Below are 14,386 nucleotides of genomic sequence, written 5' to 3' on the forward strand. Positions count from 1 at the left end.
GTGCATTGAAAAAGGTGATCATTTCCTCTAAAAAGTGAAATGTCTAATTGATGATCCCTACCATCTAAAGAGTCAAAGAATCAAGAAAAAATCTAAAATAGATTCGTTAACATATTTGAACATTTATAAATCAGTTGTGCCATCTTCATTCTTTAAACCCTTTACTTCTTGCATTTAATATTATTACTATAAAATAGCTTAATTAGCATTCTTTTGTCATTTTGAATGGCAATTTTTCTTACCAACTTAAATTCCACCTTTACAGCTAGGCCAACAGGTCATAGACTCATAGGTATTGCATTCTTAAATCAAGAAAAATTATTCAACACCCACTCAAGCTTTTAATATCTTTTAGTTTCTAGTAATTATGTTATATATGTTATATAAGTTAAGACATACAACTAGGAAAAAAAACGGTTTGATTGGTTTCAACTCAGACTGGCAAAAGGAACGGGTCGAGCCGCAAAACTGTTGCGACGGGTTTGGTCAAAACGGGCAGATTTTAAATTACAGGGCAAGCTGAGTCGGGTCAAAACAGAGTGGGCCTGAGCAGGTTCACCGGCGGCATTTGTCTTCAGAATCCGAACAATGTTGGTAATATCTTAATGCAACAAAAAGGTTCAAAACATTAACTATGCTAACACCTTAATACGCACTCTCTTGATAAAAAATGCTTTGTTTGACCACAAAAAGTCAATGCCCCAACTTGTTATGGCTATAAAGGAAATACAAGGTAATGCATCATAGTTACATACATGTGAGCTCGCAGAACCAATCCTCCAAAAGATCACTAGATTCATATTCAATAACTGATGCGCGTAACCAGATAAAAACCCAACACAGGCGGTGGCTATTATTTTGACCAAAAATGGTCAACTGCTGCTTTTGTATCTGAAAACAAGCTACAAAAAAGGTTAAGCTGCCTTCAATTTCATGTAGCCATTTGAATTCGTAACCAAGTTTATCAATATCTTTTAGTGTGTATTTCTTTAACTGTAAATTGAAAACCGAGATGCACTGTTTATATTTATCAGAAGCGGTAATCTTGATTCATTGAGGGTCAAATCAAAAGGTTTAGCTAAAAGGGTAATCAGTCAAACAAGTTGAAAGTGGCCAATAATTAATTTCTTGTAATTTGTGCAAAGACTGTTTAATATTGGCTTAGCATGCTAATAATTTAAAAATGGTTTAAAATGGACAAAACCTCGGTTGTGATCTTCATAAACATAAATGTGGCACATTAGAATTGTTACCTAAAGATCAAGATCTGAGAGTTGAGATACTCTTTCTATTTCTTTGATAATAAGTTCCTTTTCCTCTTCAAATTGATCATCATCGCCACCTAAAGCATATATGTTATATGTCAAACAGACAGACTAAAAATGGCTACAAAGAAAAAGGTTCAAAGTCAAACAAAGTGTGTTACTTATGCATAAATTCTCTTAAACCATTTTATTCAGAAAACTGGATTATTATAGAAATAATATAACTTTTGTTATCATATTTCATTTGCTAAATTTTTATTAAAAAGTTTACTATTTTTTAATAGAAGATGTTCTAAAGTATATTATTTATGGGCTTATGCACAAATTCTCTTATATAATTTTATTCAGAAAACTAGATTATTAATGAAATAATAAAACTTCTATCATACGTTAAGAAAATATTACCTTTTCCAGCAGATAGATTGTTTAGCAATTCCAGCAATCTTTCATGGTTCTTGGCTAATATAACTTTTATTTCTCGAGGCTTATTTGGGTTAGCCACAAATATCTACATATACAAACCAACAGAATATGAATCCAAATGTAAGTGATTAAATGCATTATAGGAGTGCGTTTTCCTACCTTAAAAATGTGAAATGCGGAGATCTGGATGTTTTTGCTTGTATCCTGTCACAAACCATAGTCACAAATAAAGAGCATAAGTGTATATGCATGTAGGTATGTATATATGTATCTATGTATGTATGTAATACCGTTAGCAATGTCATCATGACCTTGATGTGCTGAACTTCTGCAATATACTTTTTCATAATATGAGAGCTCGGAGGCTCCAAAAGAAACTCTGACAAAAGCTACAATTTAAAAAGATCCATTCATTAGTTTTAATTTATATACATATATATATATATGTATGTATAGGGGATGGATCTTGCGAGAAGTGATATTATAGCGAGAAGTGCGAGAAATAAATCTGGGCCATTGATATTTTGATCTATGGTTCATAATCATAATGGCATTCTTGTAATAAATATGGATTCATTTATGAGGCTTTTATTAGAAAATGAGTACTTTGGTTTTATTCTACCATAACAAATGTTTACAATCAATAAATTCCCTAAACATTTGCTAATAATTCATTTAATGATTAATATTAACATAATATTCCTATCCGAATTTAATACCAAGGTTTGACTACATTTTTTTCCTTTTGTTTCAAATAGACAAATATTGAAATACATCACGATATAACTTCAACTTGTTTTTTCTTTTTTTTTTCATTTGTTTCAAATAATAAATAATGTGATTCATGAAATTATTTTACAAACTATTTTATACAAATAATATTGTGTAAGTTCATATATGTACTGTGTGGGTGATATCACGAATGTGTATTTGAAAATTTTACAAGTGTAGGTTATTAGCATGATATGTTATTTATTATATGTAGTTTAATGTAAAAAAAATTATTTTGTAGTGTGTGGGTTAATATATGTACTGTGTAGGTGGTATTTTGAATTGTGTATGTATAAATTATATCTTATGTAGGGTCATATATGTACTGTGTAGGTGGTATTTCGAATTGTGTATGTGTATATTTTATCGTGTGTAGGTCCATATATGTACCATGATCCTGGTAATTCGAATTGCGTATATGTAAATTTTATCGTATGTAGTTATGTAAGTTCATGTATGTACTGTGTATGTGGTATTTCTAATTGTATATGTGTAATTTTATCGTGTATAGGTTCATATATATACACTGTGGAGGTGGCATTTCGAATTACATGTGTAAATTTTATTTTGTGTTTGATCATTTATGTACTGTGTATGTGATTTTACGAATTCAGTATAAAGTTGAAAATCTTCCTAAATTTGGTTAAGTTCGAAAAATTAAAAGGAACGAATTAATCATAAATTAAAAATACAAAAAAACAAACAATTTTAAAGAACAAAATAGTTTGTAACTTAGTTATATTTGTTGATAAAATGGAATTATGAAGATCGATTATTTTATGGTAAATGAAACTAGTTATATTATCAAAGTATTTAAATTAAAAACAAAAGATATGTAACTTATCCAACACATAAGTTACTTGCCATATATGAAAAAAAAGATGCCACTTCTATTAAAATAAATCATAAATAAAAGAAAAATTATGATTGGTTGTAATTACTTCTCGCACTTCTCACACTAAAAACACTTCTGAAATGAACCTAATCCTATATATATATATATATATTTATATTTATATATATTTATTTATTTATTTTACCGTCAAGTAAATGAACCGCAAAGACAAATATATAAAACTGTTAAGCAGCTTACCTTCAAAGATTGTCTTCTTGTTACATAGTTACTAGAGGTTAAGAGTTTTTCATACTGCTCAAAGAACTGCAAAGATGTTAACGAATGAAAATTGTTTATTTACACAAAATACGATAAAACAGAATACAGTAATGTCATATTCTAAATAAAGAAGGGAACCTCATCATAATGAGAAGTTAAGAACTCAGATACTGCAACGGGATGTTTGGTAAGCACATCCTGCTCAACAATTGTATAATAATATGTTAAAATCAGCATTCAACAAAGCTTAAACGTAACTTGTAACTTTTCACACAGTATTCTAACAGTTTTGAATCAAAGATTTGACCTTAAAGGTGGAAAACGCATCCGAAGCAACATCAAAGTTAGCAAGCTCCACATACTTGAAAAAAAGTTCAAAGCTTGGAGACTCCAATATATATCTGAAATCATATTATTAAAATCATATATGTTTTTCATTGAAAAGATATCTATAAAATAATAAAAGCACAAGTTTCTTACTTTGCAAGAGTCGGAAACTTGATGCATTCTCTCAGCATGTTTCCACAATGCAAGGCTATCTCCTTGTTATCATAACTGTTTAACATTCAGAAAAGGTAATAAATATTCTAACATGAATGAGAAATTAAACCGACAAAATGAAAATGGAAATGAAAAGTAACTCGTCAGTCGTCATACCCTGCAACAAGGAAATCTAATAAGTCAGAGTGATTCTCCAAGAATTGCACACAACAATGAGTTGATCCAACCTTTTGCTTCAACAGAATTGACCAACATTGGACTAAATCTTTTCTTGTCTATGTCAAAAAAAAATGTAATCATATATTAACAAATATAACAGCTGAATGTAAATATGTAGGGAGGGTTATGCTAAAAAGGATATTACACCTAAAAATGTAGGAAGACACCAGGAGACGCCAATCCAAGGGAATTCTGGAGGAAAAAAACATGCTGACGCACTGTTGCAAAAAAAATGCGTTACCGCACTGGTGAAAAACAATGCTCTGACGCACCATTATAAACTTTTAAATGTACGATCATAGTTTCCTTTTTACATGTTTTAGGCAAAATTTCCTTTGCTAGCTGAAATCTTCAATACACACACACACATAAATAGGGAGATGCTCATTATTGAAGACTAGGTTATTACGAGCACAAAAAAACAAACCTAAATCGTTTAAGTTTACTATCAACGGTTGTAACTTTTACTTCTTGCATGCAAATGTCTATTGTATGCATATAAACAACTATTGAACTATTAGTTCATATGGCTCTTTTTTTTTCTTTTTTTTTTTAATTTTTAAACTTTTAACTGCATATACGTAGGTTATGTGTAGGAACCTACACATGATAACTAAACGAAATTTGTATATACCTTTTTAGAATACCAGAAGAGATAGATAAACATTGCATTTCAACCCTTTTCTTAAATTTCAAAACTTTTTAGAATGAAAAATTGAATGACTTATTTTGTTCTTCCCATTCTCGCCAAAGACTGTGTTCTGCTTAGAACCCTCCTCTACATATGAAAAAGATAACGATGACATAACTGCTCACCTCCCACCCAAGTATGGATAATTTGTGAAAGAGAAGAGGAATTACATCCTCTTTACATATTTCAAGAGCCAATTGTGTAATTTGATCCACATTTGGTTCAACCTCTCCATCTCCTAAAAGCATAACTTTCATTGCACCAAAATTTTTCTCAACTTCTTCTAATGCCTGCAATCGCATATGCATTTGTATATTAGCCCTGAATTTTGAAAAATGCCAAACCCCGACTTCAAATAAAATTCTACATAATTTACAAACATTAAGAGGCCAAAAATCACTCTTTGATAAATCACAACAAAACCCATAAATTACTAATCTATCCGTTCTTTCAACCCAAAAAGCGTCTCTTTATTTTCAAAAACATATGCATATCTCTTTTCGTTGATTTGTTGATTAATTCATTAAATGATCAAAGTGTACACAAGATTCAAACATCGCGTCATCTTATTATTACAACTTCAAGCCACAAATCACATAATGACTTAAAATACACATGTTCATTGCATAAGTGTGCCGGATGCTTATTCAAACATAAATCCTTGTTTCAGAACTAGCTGAGTAACATTACATTTTCAAAATCTGTATGTGTATCCATGCAGAATATGGTTGTAAAAATCCCGCCTGAACGCCGACTAATCACTAGTCTGGTCAAAGTCGCAGCATACATGCATATTTGAAAAACTGCATATAATTTCCAATCCGATTCGGGACTGGCGATTTCAACAACAATTGCAGATATATCAAGATTCCCACAAAACCCTTTAACCCTAATTCTAAATTAAACCTAACATCACCTGCCACCCAAAATGATTCACCAAAAAGTTTTAAAATTGAAGACCCAGAATGCAAAATCGCAAACATAAGTGAATGAGAAACCTTTTCGAGTGATTTAACCTCAACAACGGTTTTTGTGTCGAGGGCCATGAGGCTGTCTTTGATTGTTCTGGCGAGCTCTTGAGGGGTTTTAGGCCGTAAGGCCTTGAAGAACGAGAACGACATCGTTTTCACCAACTGGGCTTCGATCAATTCTGGGAAATGAATCAGTGAGAGCAGAAAGAAAGAAAGAAATGGTGATAATAATAATAATAATTAATTAAAGCCCGTTTGTTATTATTAGGGGACATGCCAACAACCTTTTTTCTTCTTATTTCATTTGATTTGATTTAATTTATTAAATTGGTCAATAATTAATGACGCTATTATATTATTATGATAAATTTATAATAAAAAGGACAATAAAAATGAGAAATGAGAAGGGTGAGAACTAATCTAATTCGTTAATCTTATATTTGAATTATGAAGATTAATTTAAGAAAATAAATTGATGAGAAGGGCATACAGATAATAACCCATTTTTGTTGACTTTCTCTTTCCACATGCAACGCACATGTCAAACTTCGCCATCATTTTAAAACGCCCATATCTTTTTCATGAAACATTTTTTTTTTAATTTCACCATAATAACAAGCGTTTTTTTATCTTTAATATGAATATCATATTGTTATATAAAAATTAAAAAAAAAATTAGTGGGTTTTTTTATATCGTATTATTGGTTATTCATTATGATTTTTAATTGGGTTTGCGTATGCATTGTGTTATATATTTTGGTCATTGTGTTATCAATTGATACTCGTATTAAAGATAGCTATTAAAACAAAGATTAAATCATTGTGTCTTTTTGTTGTCATTGTGTTTTTGTGTTCATCATTTGTCTTTCTACTTATCATTGTGTTTTAGTTATTGTGTATTATGTTCATGACACTGTGTAATATGTAGTTTCCATTGTGTTTTATGTTTCAGGTCATTGTGTTATATGTATTCATCATTGTGTTTTACATTTCAGGTCATTGTGTTATATGTATTCATCATTGTGTATTACGTTTCATGTAATTGTGTAATATGTATTCATCATTATGTTTATGTATTAGATAATTTGTTGTTGTTTTATCATTATATTTACGTATTATTATTACATATTTCTAGCATTTAAAAAAAACACAATGATGATTTGAAAGACACAATGAAGAAAAAACACAATAACAAACAGAAAGACACAATGACGAAAAGACACAATAACAAACAGAAAGACACAATGACGCAAACACACAATGACACAATGACGTAAATTTTTTTTTAATTTTTATACAACAAAGTCATACTCATATTAAAGATAAAAAACGCTTGTTATTATGGTGATTTTTGTTTTAAAAACTAATATCATATGAAAAAGTTATAGACGTTTTAAAATGATGGGAGAATTGATAGTGATTTGCATGTGGAGAGAGAAAATATGTACTATTACTTTTATGCCCTTTTATCTTTGGTCCCTATTAGACACATGTCAATTAACTATGCTTCTCACACTTCTCATTTTTGTTGAGCTTTGTAGAATAACTCAACCATATATTATTATATTATATTATATTATATTATTATACTATAATATGTTAATTTTCTACTTTCTTATTTACTCTCATTTATTTACTCTATGTACTATGATGGTTGTTTCTGCTTTATTCTTTCGTAAGTCTAGCATCTTTTGTTGCACGCCTGAAGTTGTATCACATGTTGTACATCCTGCGTGGTTTAGGGTTTTCTCCTTCACGCGTTGTTACATAGATCATTAAGTCATTCCACGTCTTCTTTTTCTTTGCACTTCAACTGCCTTCATGGTCTCATTTTGTGATTCAATTCCACCGTATTGCATCACTTTTTAGAGAGAGAGATAAATAGAGAGGAATGAAGCGGCAGATAGCAGCGGAGCCATCAGTGTAGGCTAGGGCTGGCAATTTAGACAGGAGACACGAATACATGACACGAACCTACACCACTTTAACAGGTATCGGGTATGGCCTTAACAGGTTTCGTGTACTAAACAGGTAGTTACGAATTGACCTGTTAATTTTCGTGTCTTAACAGTTAACAAGTAAAATACTTGTTTACCTGTTGAGTACCCTTAGTACCTGATAATAAATTTTATTAATAAAAATATATAATAATATAATATGTTATATACCCTAAATAGTTAACCCAAAATTTTTATATCAAACAATTGAACACGATGCACACTATTCCAATCCAATATCAAGTAGACGGTGTACAAACCTTTCACCAATTCTTCCTCTCCGGATCTCCGGTGGTTTCCCTCCACATCTATGGTAGTCGTAACCCTTCGATTCTCCGGTCTACCTCTCAACAGCTCCTATTCTCCGCAAGTATGGCCTCCTCGCAATTCCAGCAGCTCCACCGGCCACTGAACGGCCGAATCCTTCTCCGATTCTCCGGTAGGTTTATGTTTTATCGTGTATACCTGATATTAGCATGTTCAGGTTTGGATACAGGTAGACGATAAGTTTTCGTGTCGTGCACATGTATACATGTTTTGTGTTTGTGTCTTTTCGTGTACGTGTATACAAGATATGCTAGCCCTAATTTCAGTAGTGACCTCCGCTTCCGGCGAGGGTCAAGCAACAGGTTTGCAACTTTGTCGTGCATGCTTATTTTATCACCAAATGTTTATTTGATTTGATGAAAAGAAAAATTGATTGCATGCGACATGTTCGTGTCTAATCAACTTGGATTGTTAGTGATAACTAACCTTTTTTTGTAATTAATGATAGAACATGTTAGATACATCATTGGGATAATCGGTTAAGACCTAATTGCTATGAGTAGTTTTTGCCTATCAATAGTGAAGTTTTTCCAATCAGTGGTGGTCATCTAAGAGATGGGTATCTTTTATTTTAATCCAATATTCATGAATTTTGAAGTTTGTAGACGATTTGTACACTTTTATTATAAATTCATCAAGAATTTTTTACGTGTGTTCTTTTGGAAACCACATAGGCTGTATCACACACAGTGTAACACCCTAGGCAAATCCCACATCGGCCGTGGACAGGAGAGATCCTGGGTTCATAAGTAAATGTCCTGTCTCTTAAATCACCAACGCGTTTTGGGCTTAATGGTAGTGGACGAGAGGAGAGCTCCACAGTTAAGCGTGTTCGGGTGGGAGAAGTAGCAGGATGGGTGACATCCTGGGAAGTCTCCACCTGGGCAACCAAAAACAAATCCGTGAGCTCTTCATGCGCAAAGCGGACAATATTGGTGGTGCGAGGGCCGGATGTTACAAGTGGTATCAGATCCACTCTTGTGCCGTTCGGGATGGTGGGGCAAACCTCATTAGATACGGTGAGTCCCCGGGGGTGTCGCGAGGTACACCTTAGGCGAATCCCACATCCTGGATTGGATGGTGGGGCAAACCTCATCGAGGACGATGAGTCCAAAAGTGGGGGGGTGTTTGTAACACCCTAGGCAAATCCCACATCGGCCGTGGACAAGAAAGATCCTTGGTTCATAAGTAAATGCCCTGCCTCTTAAATCACCAACGCGTTTTGGGCTTAATGGTAGTGGACGAGAGGAGAGCTCCACAGTTAAGCGTGTTCAGGTGGGAGAAGTAGCAGGATGGGTGACCTCCTGGGAAGTCTCTACTTGGGCAACCAAAAACAAATCTGTGAGCTCTTCGTGGGCAAAACGGACAATATTGGTGGTGCGAGGGCCGGATGTTACACACAGCTTCATCTTGAAAACATATTCGAGGTAAGTCATTGGAGATTACATGCTCGGTTACTCTCATCTTACCCAGCATTCAAGATTATAAGGAACCTTTTACCATTTCTGTTTTAAATAATACTATATTTTTATATGTATAAAATGCTATGAGGTATCTGTTCTTATAAATATGTATATCAATGTTTCAGTTAGATAACACTCTTCATATATCAAAGGCAAAACTAGATTAATTTTTATAAACTATATGCTTTTTAGTATATTGAATCTTAATGAAAATAAAAAGTTATAAACCTAATCATAGAGTTATGAATATTTTGTGTGTATTAAAATTCGTGTTTCGGAAGATGCCACCTAATTGGTGTGGCAGTTCAGAAGTAAATAGGTTTTTGTTGCCACAATCTTATCATTAATTTAACTTCATGCGGTTTGTTGTTACGTAATAGAAATCTAATGAGCAAAATGAGAACTATAAAAGGAGTTTGGTGGGATGTTTCTGCCTTACGAAATGGTTAGTTTCTAGTCTCACACTTTTACTGTTTAAAGTGGACTATGCTTGATTTGTTTGCAGTTTGTGTTATTACTTTTGTTACATGGTTATTTATCTGTTTCCTATGTAGCTATTGTCAAAACTAGTTATCCTAACAGATATATTTTTACTTTGCAGTCTACGGTTTTGTAGCAAAAGGGGAACTAACATATGATACCACCACATTTTGTACATCTTAAATTTACCTGCAACACTGCATATATTTGGATGTCTTTTATCTTTCCACTTTTGTAACTATGTTTCAAAGTCAATGCTACATGCCTCTTTTCTAACTGTAAGAACTTTGTATATAAGATGTATGTTTATTATAACACAACGAAGCTCTAAAATGTGAAAAGCATTTATTCAAAATAATAATGTTATTATTATCAACATTGCTGGATTTTGTGTCTTGATCTTGAAATAGCCTCTACACATCCCGCCGTATTGTGACGGGGCTAGATATTAGTTAAGATTAAAAGTTTAAAGGGTGTTGATACATTTCATGTTATTGATCTAATTGTAATTTGTAATTGTATGATTTGTGGATATTAGCCTTGTATCGCGTGAACGAAGCGATGAGAAACAATTTGTAAGATTAGTATGTTAGGTTCGTATGTGAACAATCTCTGACCTAATGATAAGCATTGGTTTCTTTTAGGAGTAAGAGAGAATATAGTAGACCGTCTAATCTTCCTTGATGACATGATGGCCATGTTGACAAAAATGGCACAAAAACAACATGAAACCGATAAGAAATAGATCCAAAGAATGGAGATTCAAGAGAAATCTCAAGCGGATTTGGAAAAACAAGGGGCAATTGGCCGAGGAAGTAGCTGAAATCAAGAAGAATGCGGGAAAGCTACCAAGTGACACAATTGTTAATCCGTGACATCGAAGTTCAAGTTCCAAGAATGTGCATATCAACGCGGTAAGTCTTCTTCCATCTATTGAAATTTCTAGTACTGATGTTTATCCACCACCATAATTTGTCGATGGGGTGGTGGAAGGTATCGATAATGAATTTGAATGTGAACGTGAAAACAAAACAATTTCACAAAATAATAATAAATTGACACAATCTAAAAGTTCTTTTTGTGAAAATTGTTTTTGTGAAAAATGTTTAAATGATAAACTAACCAAAGCGGGAGTGGAGGATAAGCATTTGGAGACTAATGCCACCCCGAGTAAGTTTCAAGATCCAGGAATGCCCCTATTATCAATACAAATCGGAGATTTCAAACCGATCGGGCACTTTTAGATCTTGGAGCTTTTGTTAGTATCATGCCAGGAAGTTTGTATGACAAGTACGATTTCGGTCCTTTAAAAAAAGCGAACACCACAATGGTGTTAGCTGATCAGACTCATACACTTCCCCGGGGTATGGTGACTAATTTGATGGTTCATGTGAAGGATTTTTGCTACCTAGTTGACTTTTTGGTACTTGACTATGCTAAGTGAAAAGACGTTGTCGTGTGACGTAGAATGTACGTACGGATCGAATATGTTATCGCTCAAGCCTTGAGGTGCGAAAAACAACAAAGACGGAAGAACACAAGAAACGTTAAGTCCATATTTATTAATATAACAAAGAATTACAGAAGATATGACTTGACAAAGCATTTTCTCTCTCTAGCAACTGACATTAATCATCAAAAGCTGTTGTTCACGCATAAGTCAATCTATTTATAGGTTTAACATGAAAGGCACATATGAGCGTGTAAGTTGTCCGGCGCATATGTTATGCGCCGCATAACATATCCGTCCATATGGTGACTTACGCGCTACTAACATATACACAAACATACATTTGACAATTAAGGTATACAAAACATACTAAGACCCTAGCAATATACATTATGCTCTAACAAACTCCCCCTTGGATGTTGCTAGGTCTTTAGTCTTCAAACAACTTCATTCTTTCATCCCAAACACTCTTTCTCTGTACTCTCGCCTCATATCTTTCCACAAACGTTTATTAGAAGGCTTCTGGTTGGTAGGAATTGAAACACCAACAGCCTTATACTGAAATTTTCATCGAGCAAGCATTCGTCTCAAGCATGTCTAAATCTTCTCAAGCAACAAAAACTTTGCTCGCCATGTTACCACGAGCAAGACAGTCCTTGCTCTCGTGACATTAAGTTTGCTCGAAAACAAAACTTATATGCTCGTCAACATCAATTGCTCGAAGAAGGGTTACTTTGCTCGAGCTATCCAGTTAGAAGACATATAAGGCTTATCTTGCTTGAAGAAACATTTGATTTGCTCGGATTACACTAGTTTGCTAGGAATATCTTGCTCGGTAATATATATATATATATATATATATATACACACTTCTAATCATATTTTTTGTCATTAATAGTTAATAGTTATAATTTGAAATAACTAAATATGGATGGCTGACAATAACAAATCAAAAACCTACATAACTCCAAATGTACTACCATACAACTCAAATATAACATCTAAAATCCAACTTTACTAGCATTTCTATTTTAACAATAATACATGATCAGCCAATGTGTAAAAAATATAACACTTATATATATATGTACAAACACCAAAACTAAACATAATATTAACAAGCATACCATTCATAACAATGATTTACAAAGTTTTGTTAAATTAAAAAATTAGACTGATCTTAAAGTATTCTTAACATTTCAACTATACAAACCATTCATAAACCATCATAACCTGAAAAAAATCGTTCAATATTACACTAATTGAATACTCTAATACATCAAGATATAGAGATACATATAATGACATTAGACACATTATATATATAGTATAAAAGAGAATGTTGGTGTCACAAATTTGCTATTTTGATAAACTTTTGTTTTGGTTTATAATAGATAGTTTCCACTTAGAAAACGACTTGACTTCTGGCCGGTTGGTTGTGTGGGGATGTTCTTATGTTTAATGCGGTTTGCTACCCAGGTTCGAATCTTTGCAACGAGAAAGGGTTGTTAGAGCATTCTCATCCAACCACATTTTGTGTGAGAGGTGTTTTTATAATTTAGAAAGTGATTCAGGGTGTTGTGAGTGAAAAGTTTTTATATTTTAGAAAAAATAGTGATTTTTCTGTATATTTGAAAAGTTACTGTTCATTCCCTATAATTTTTTAATATATTTTAAAAGTGGTTGTGAGTGGAGGAAATAAAAAAGGTAATGATAAAAGGTATAAAAAGTATTATTTAATTGAAATGGAGATAAAAAATATAGTGAGTTTTAGTGTAATTTTTGATTTAGAGATAGGGGATAGGATGTGAATGCTCTTATTGTTTGTTTAAATAGCTTTTTTTGCTAAGTTCAATTTGGTGGGGTCATGTGTGTTATGTATACTTTTTTTTTGTTTTAGTTATGGTAACATAACAAACATGACGGAAACTGACCAAATTTGTTTAGACTCATCGCCTCAATACCCAGGATCAACAGCGCTACCCCCATAACGCACGTAACCGAAATCGCCGGAATTCGCGTCAACTTACAAACTCAACGCCCGGGATTGACAACACTTGAGTTTTACCACTGTCCAAGTTTGTCCGGCGCAACTCGCCGGTAAAACACTAGTTAACTAATAAAGTTCATAAGATAATCCGAAGTTGCCATAATCTTCACCATGAAAATCATAATCATCAGATTATGGTGCTGTACTTCTCCACCTCTTTTGTCTGCACTGTGAAGAGGGCGCGCAGACGTTGGGCTCTGCAGTGTGTTTGTTTTTTCGAAGACGTTTCATTAAAAAACGTCTGCGCGCCCTCTTCTCCCAGAAGTGTTGGTATTGCTACTTCTCACCTCTTATAACCCAATTTCTTTCCATCATTCTTCTTATTCCATCAGAACTCCCAAACCCTAATCCCCTCCTCTCTCCACTGCCACCCAACTTCCCCACCGAACCCCGTCGCTCCACTGCCGCCCTACTCCCCCACCGCTGCAACCCCGTCGCTCCACTGCTTCAGCGCCGCCGCCCCACCGCTGCAACCCTGCCACCCGCCTTTCTACCTCCTCTGGTGCATTCCGACTGTATTCATACAGTAAGGACCAAATAGAAACATATAATAATAATAATAATAATAATAATAATAATAATAATAATAATAATAATAATTGTTTCTTCCAGTGCTGAATTGGAAGAAGTCAACGTCATCTTCTTCTTCGTTGACTTACCGGAA

At 33.4% G+C, this 14,386-nt stretch overlaps 1 protein-coding gene across 1 annotated transcript; it reads right to left on the reverse strand.

Annotated features, from left to right (window-relative positions):
* Positions 1-566: 566 nt before the first annotated feature.
* Positions 567-6,108, reverse strand: LOC143594088 (uncharacterized). The gene is made up of 12 exons (XM_077073492.1): positions 5,983-6,108; positions 5,110-5,274; positions 4,231-4,349; positions 4,054-4,128; positions 3,881-3,974; positions 3,712-3,771; positions 3,553-3,618; positions 1,979-2,077; positions 1,848-1,892; positions 1,671-1,773; positions 1,254-1,342; positions 567-891 (listed from the first exon to the last, which is right to left on the reverse strand). The coding sequence occupies exons 1-11, from the start codon at positions 6,103-6,105 to the stop codon at positions 1,254-1,256; spliced, it is 1,038 nt and encodes a 345-aa protein (XP_076929607.1). The 5' UTR covers positions 6,106-6,108; the 3' UTR covers positions 567-891.
* Positions 6,109-14,386: the final 8,278 nt, after the last annotated feature.

The sequence above is a fragment of the Bidens hawaiensis genome, unplaced genomic scaffold (assembly GCF_021521415.1).
Source record: "Bidens hawaiensis isolate Kalapana, Puna unplaced genomic scaffold, B.hawaiensis_p1.1 tig00001692_1, whole genome shotgun sequence".
Lineage (NCBI taxonomy): Eukaryota > Viridiplantae > Streptophyta > Magnoliopsida > Asterales > Asteraceae > Bidens > Bidens hawaiensis.

What these genes read in the sequence shown, in the direction of transcription:
- LOC143594088 (XM_077073492.1), bottom strand. Translation starts at nt 6,105, where the DNA reads ATGTCGTTCTCGTTCTTCAAGGCCTTACGGCCTAAAACCCCTCAAGAG. An exon ending in AAGTTTCCGACTCTTGCAAA is followed by an intron (nt 3,975 to 4,053) that starts GTAAGAAACTTG and finishes ATATGATTTCAG; the next exon opens with ATATATATTGGAGTCTCCAA. An exon ending in ATGCGTTTTCCACCTTTAAG is followed by an intron (nt 3,772 to 3,880) that starts GTCAAATCTTTG and finishes ATTGTTGAGCAG; the next exon opens with GATGTGCTTACCAAACATCC.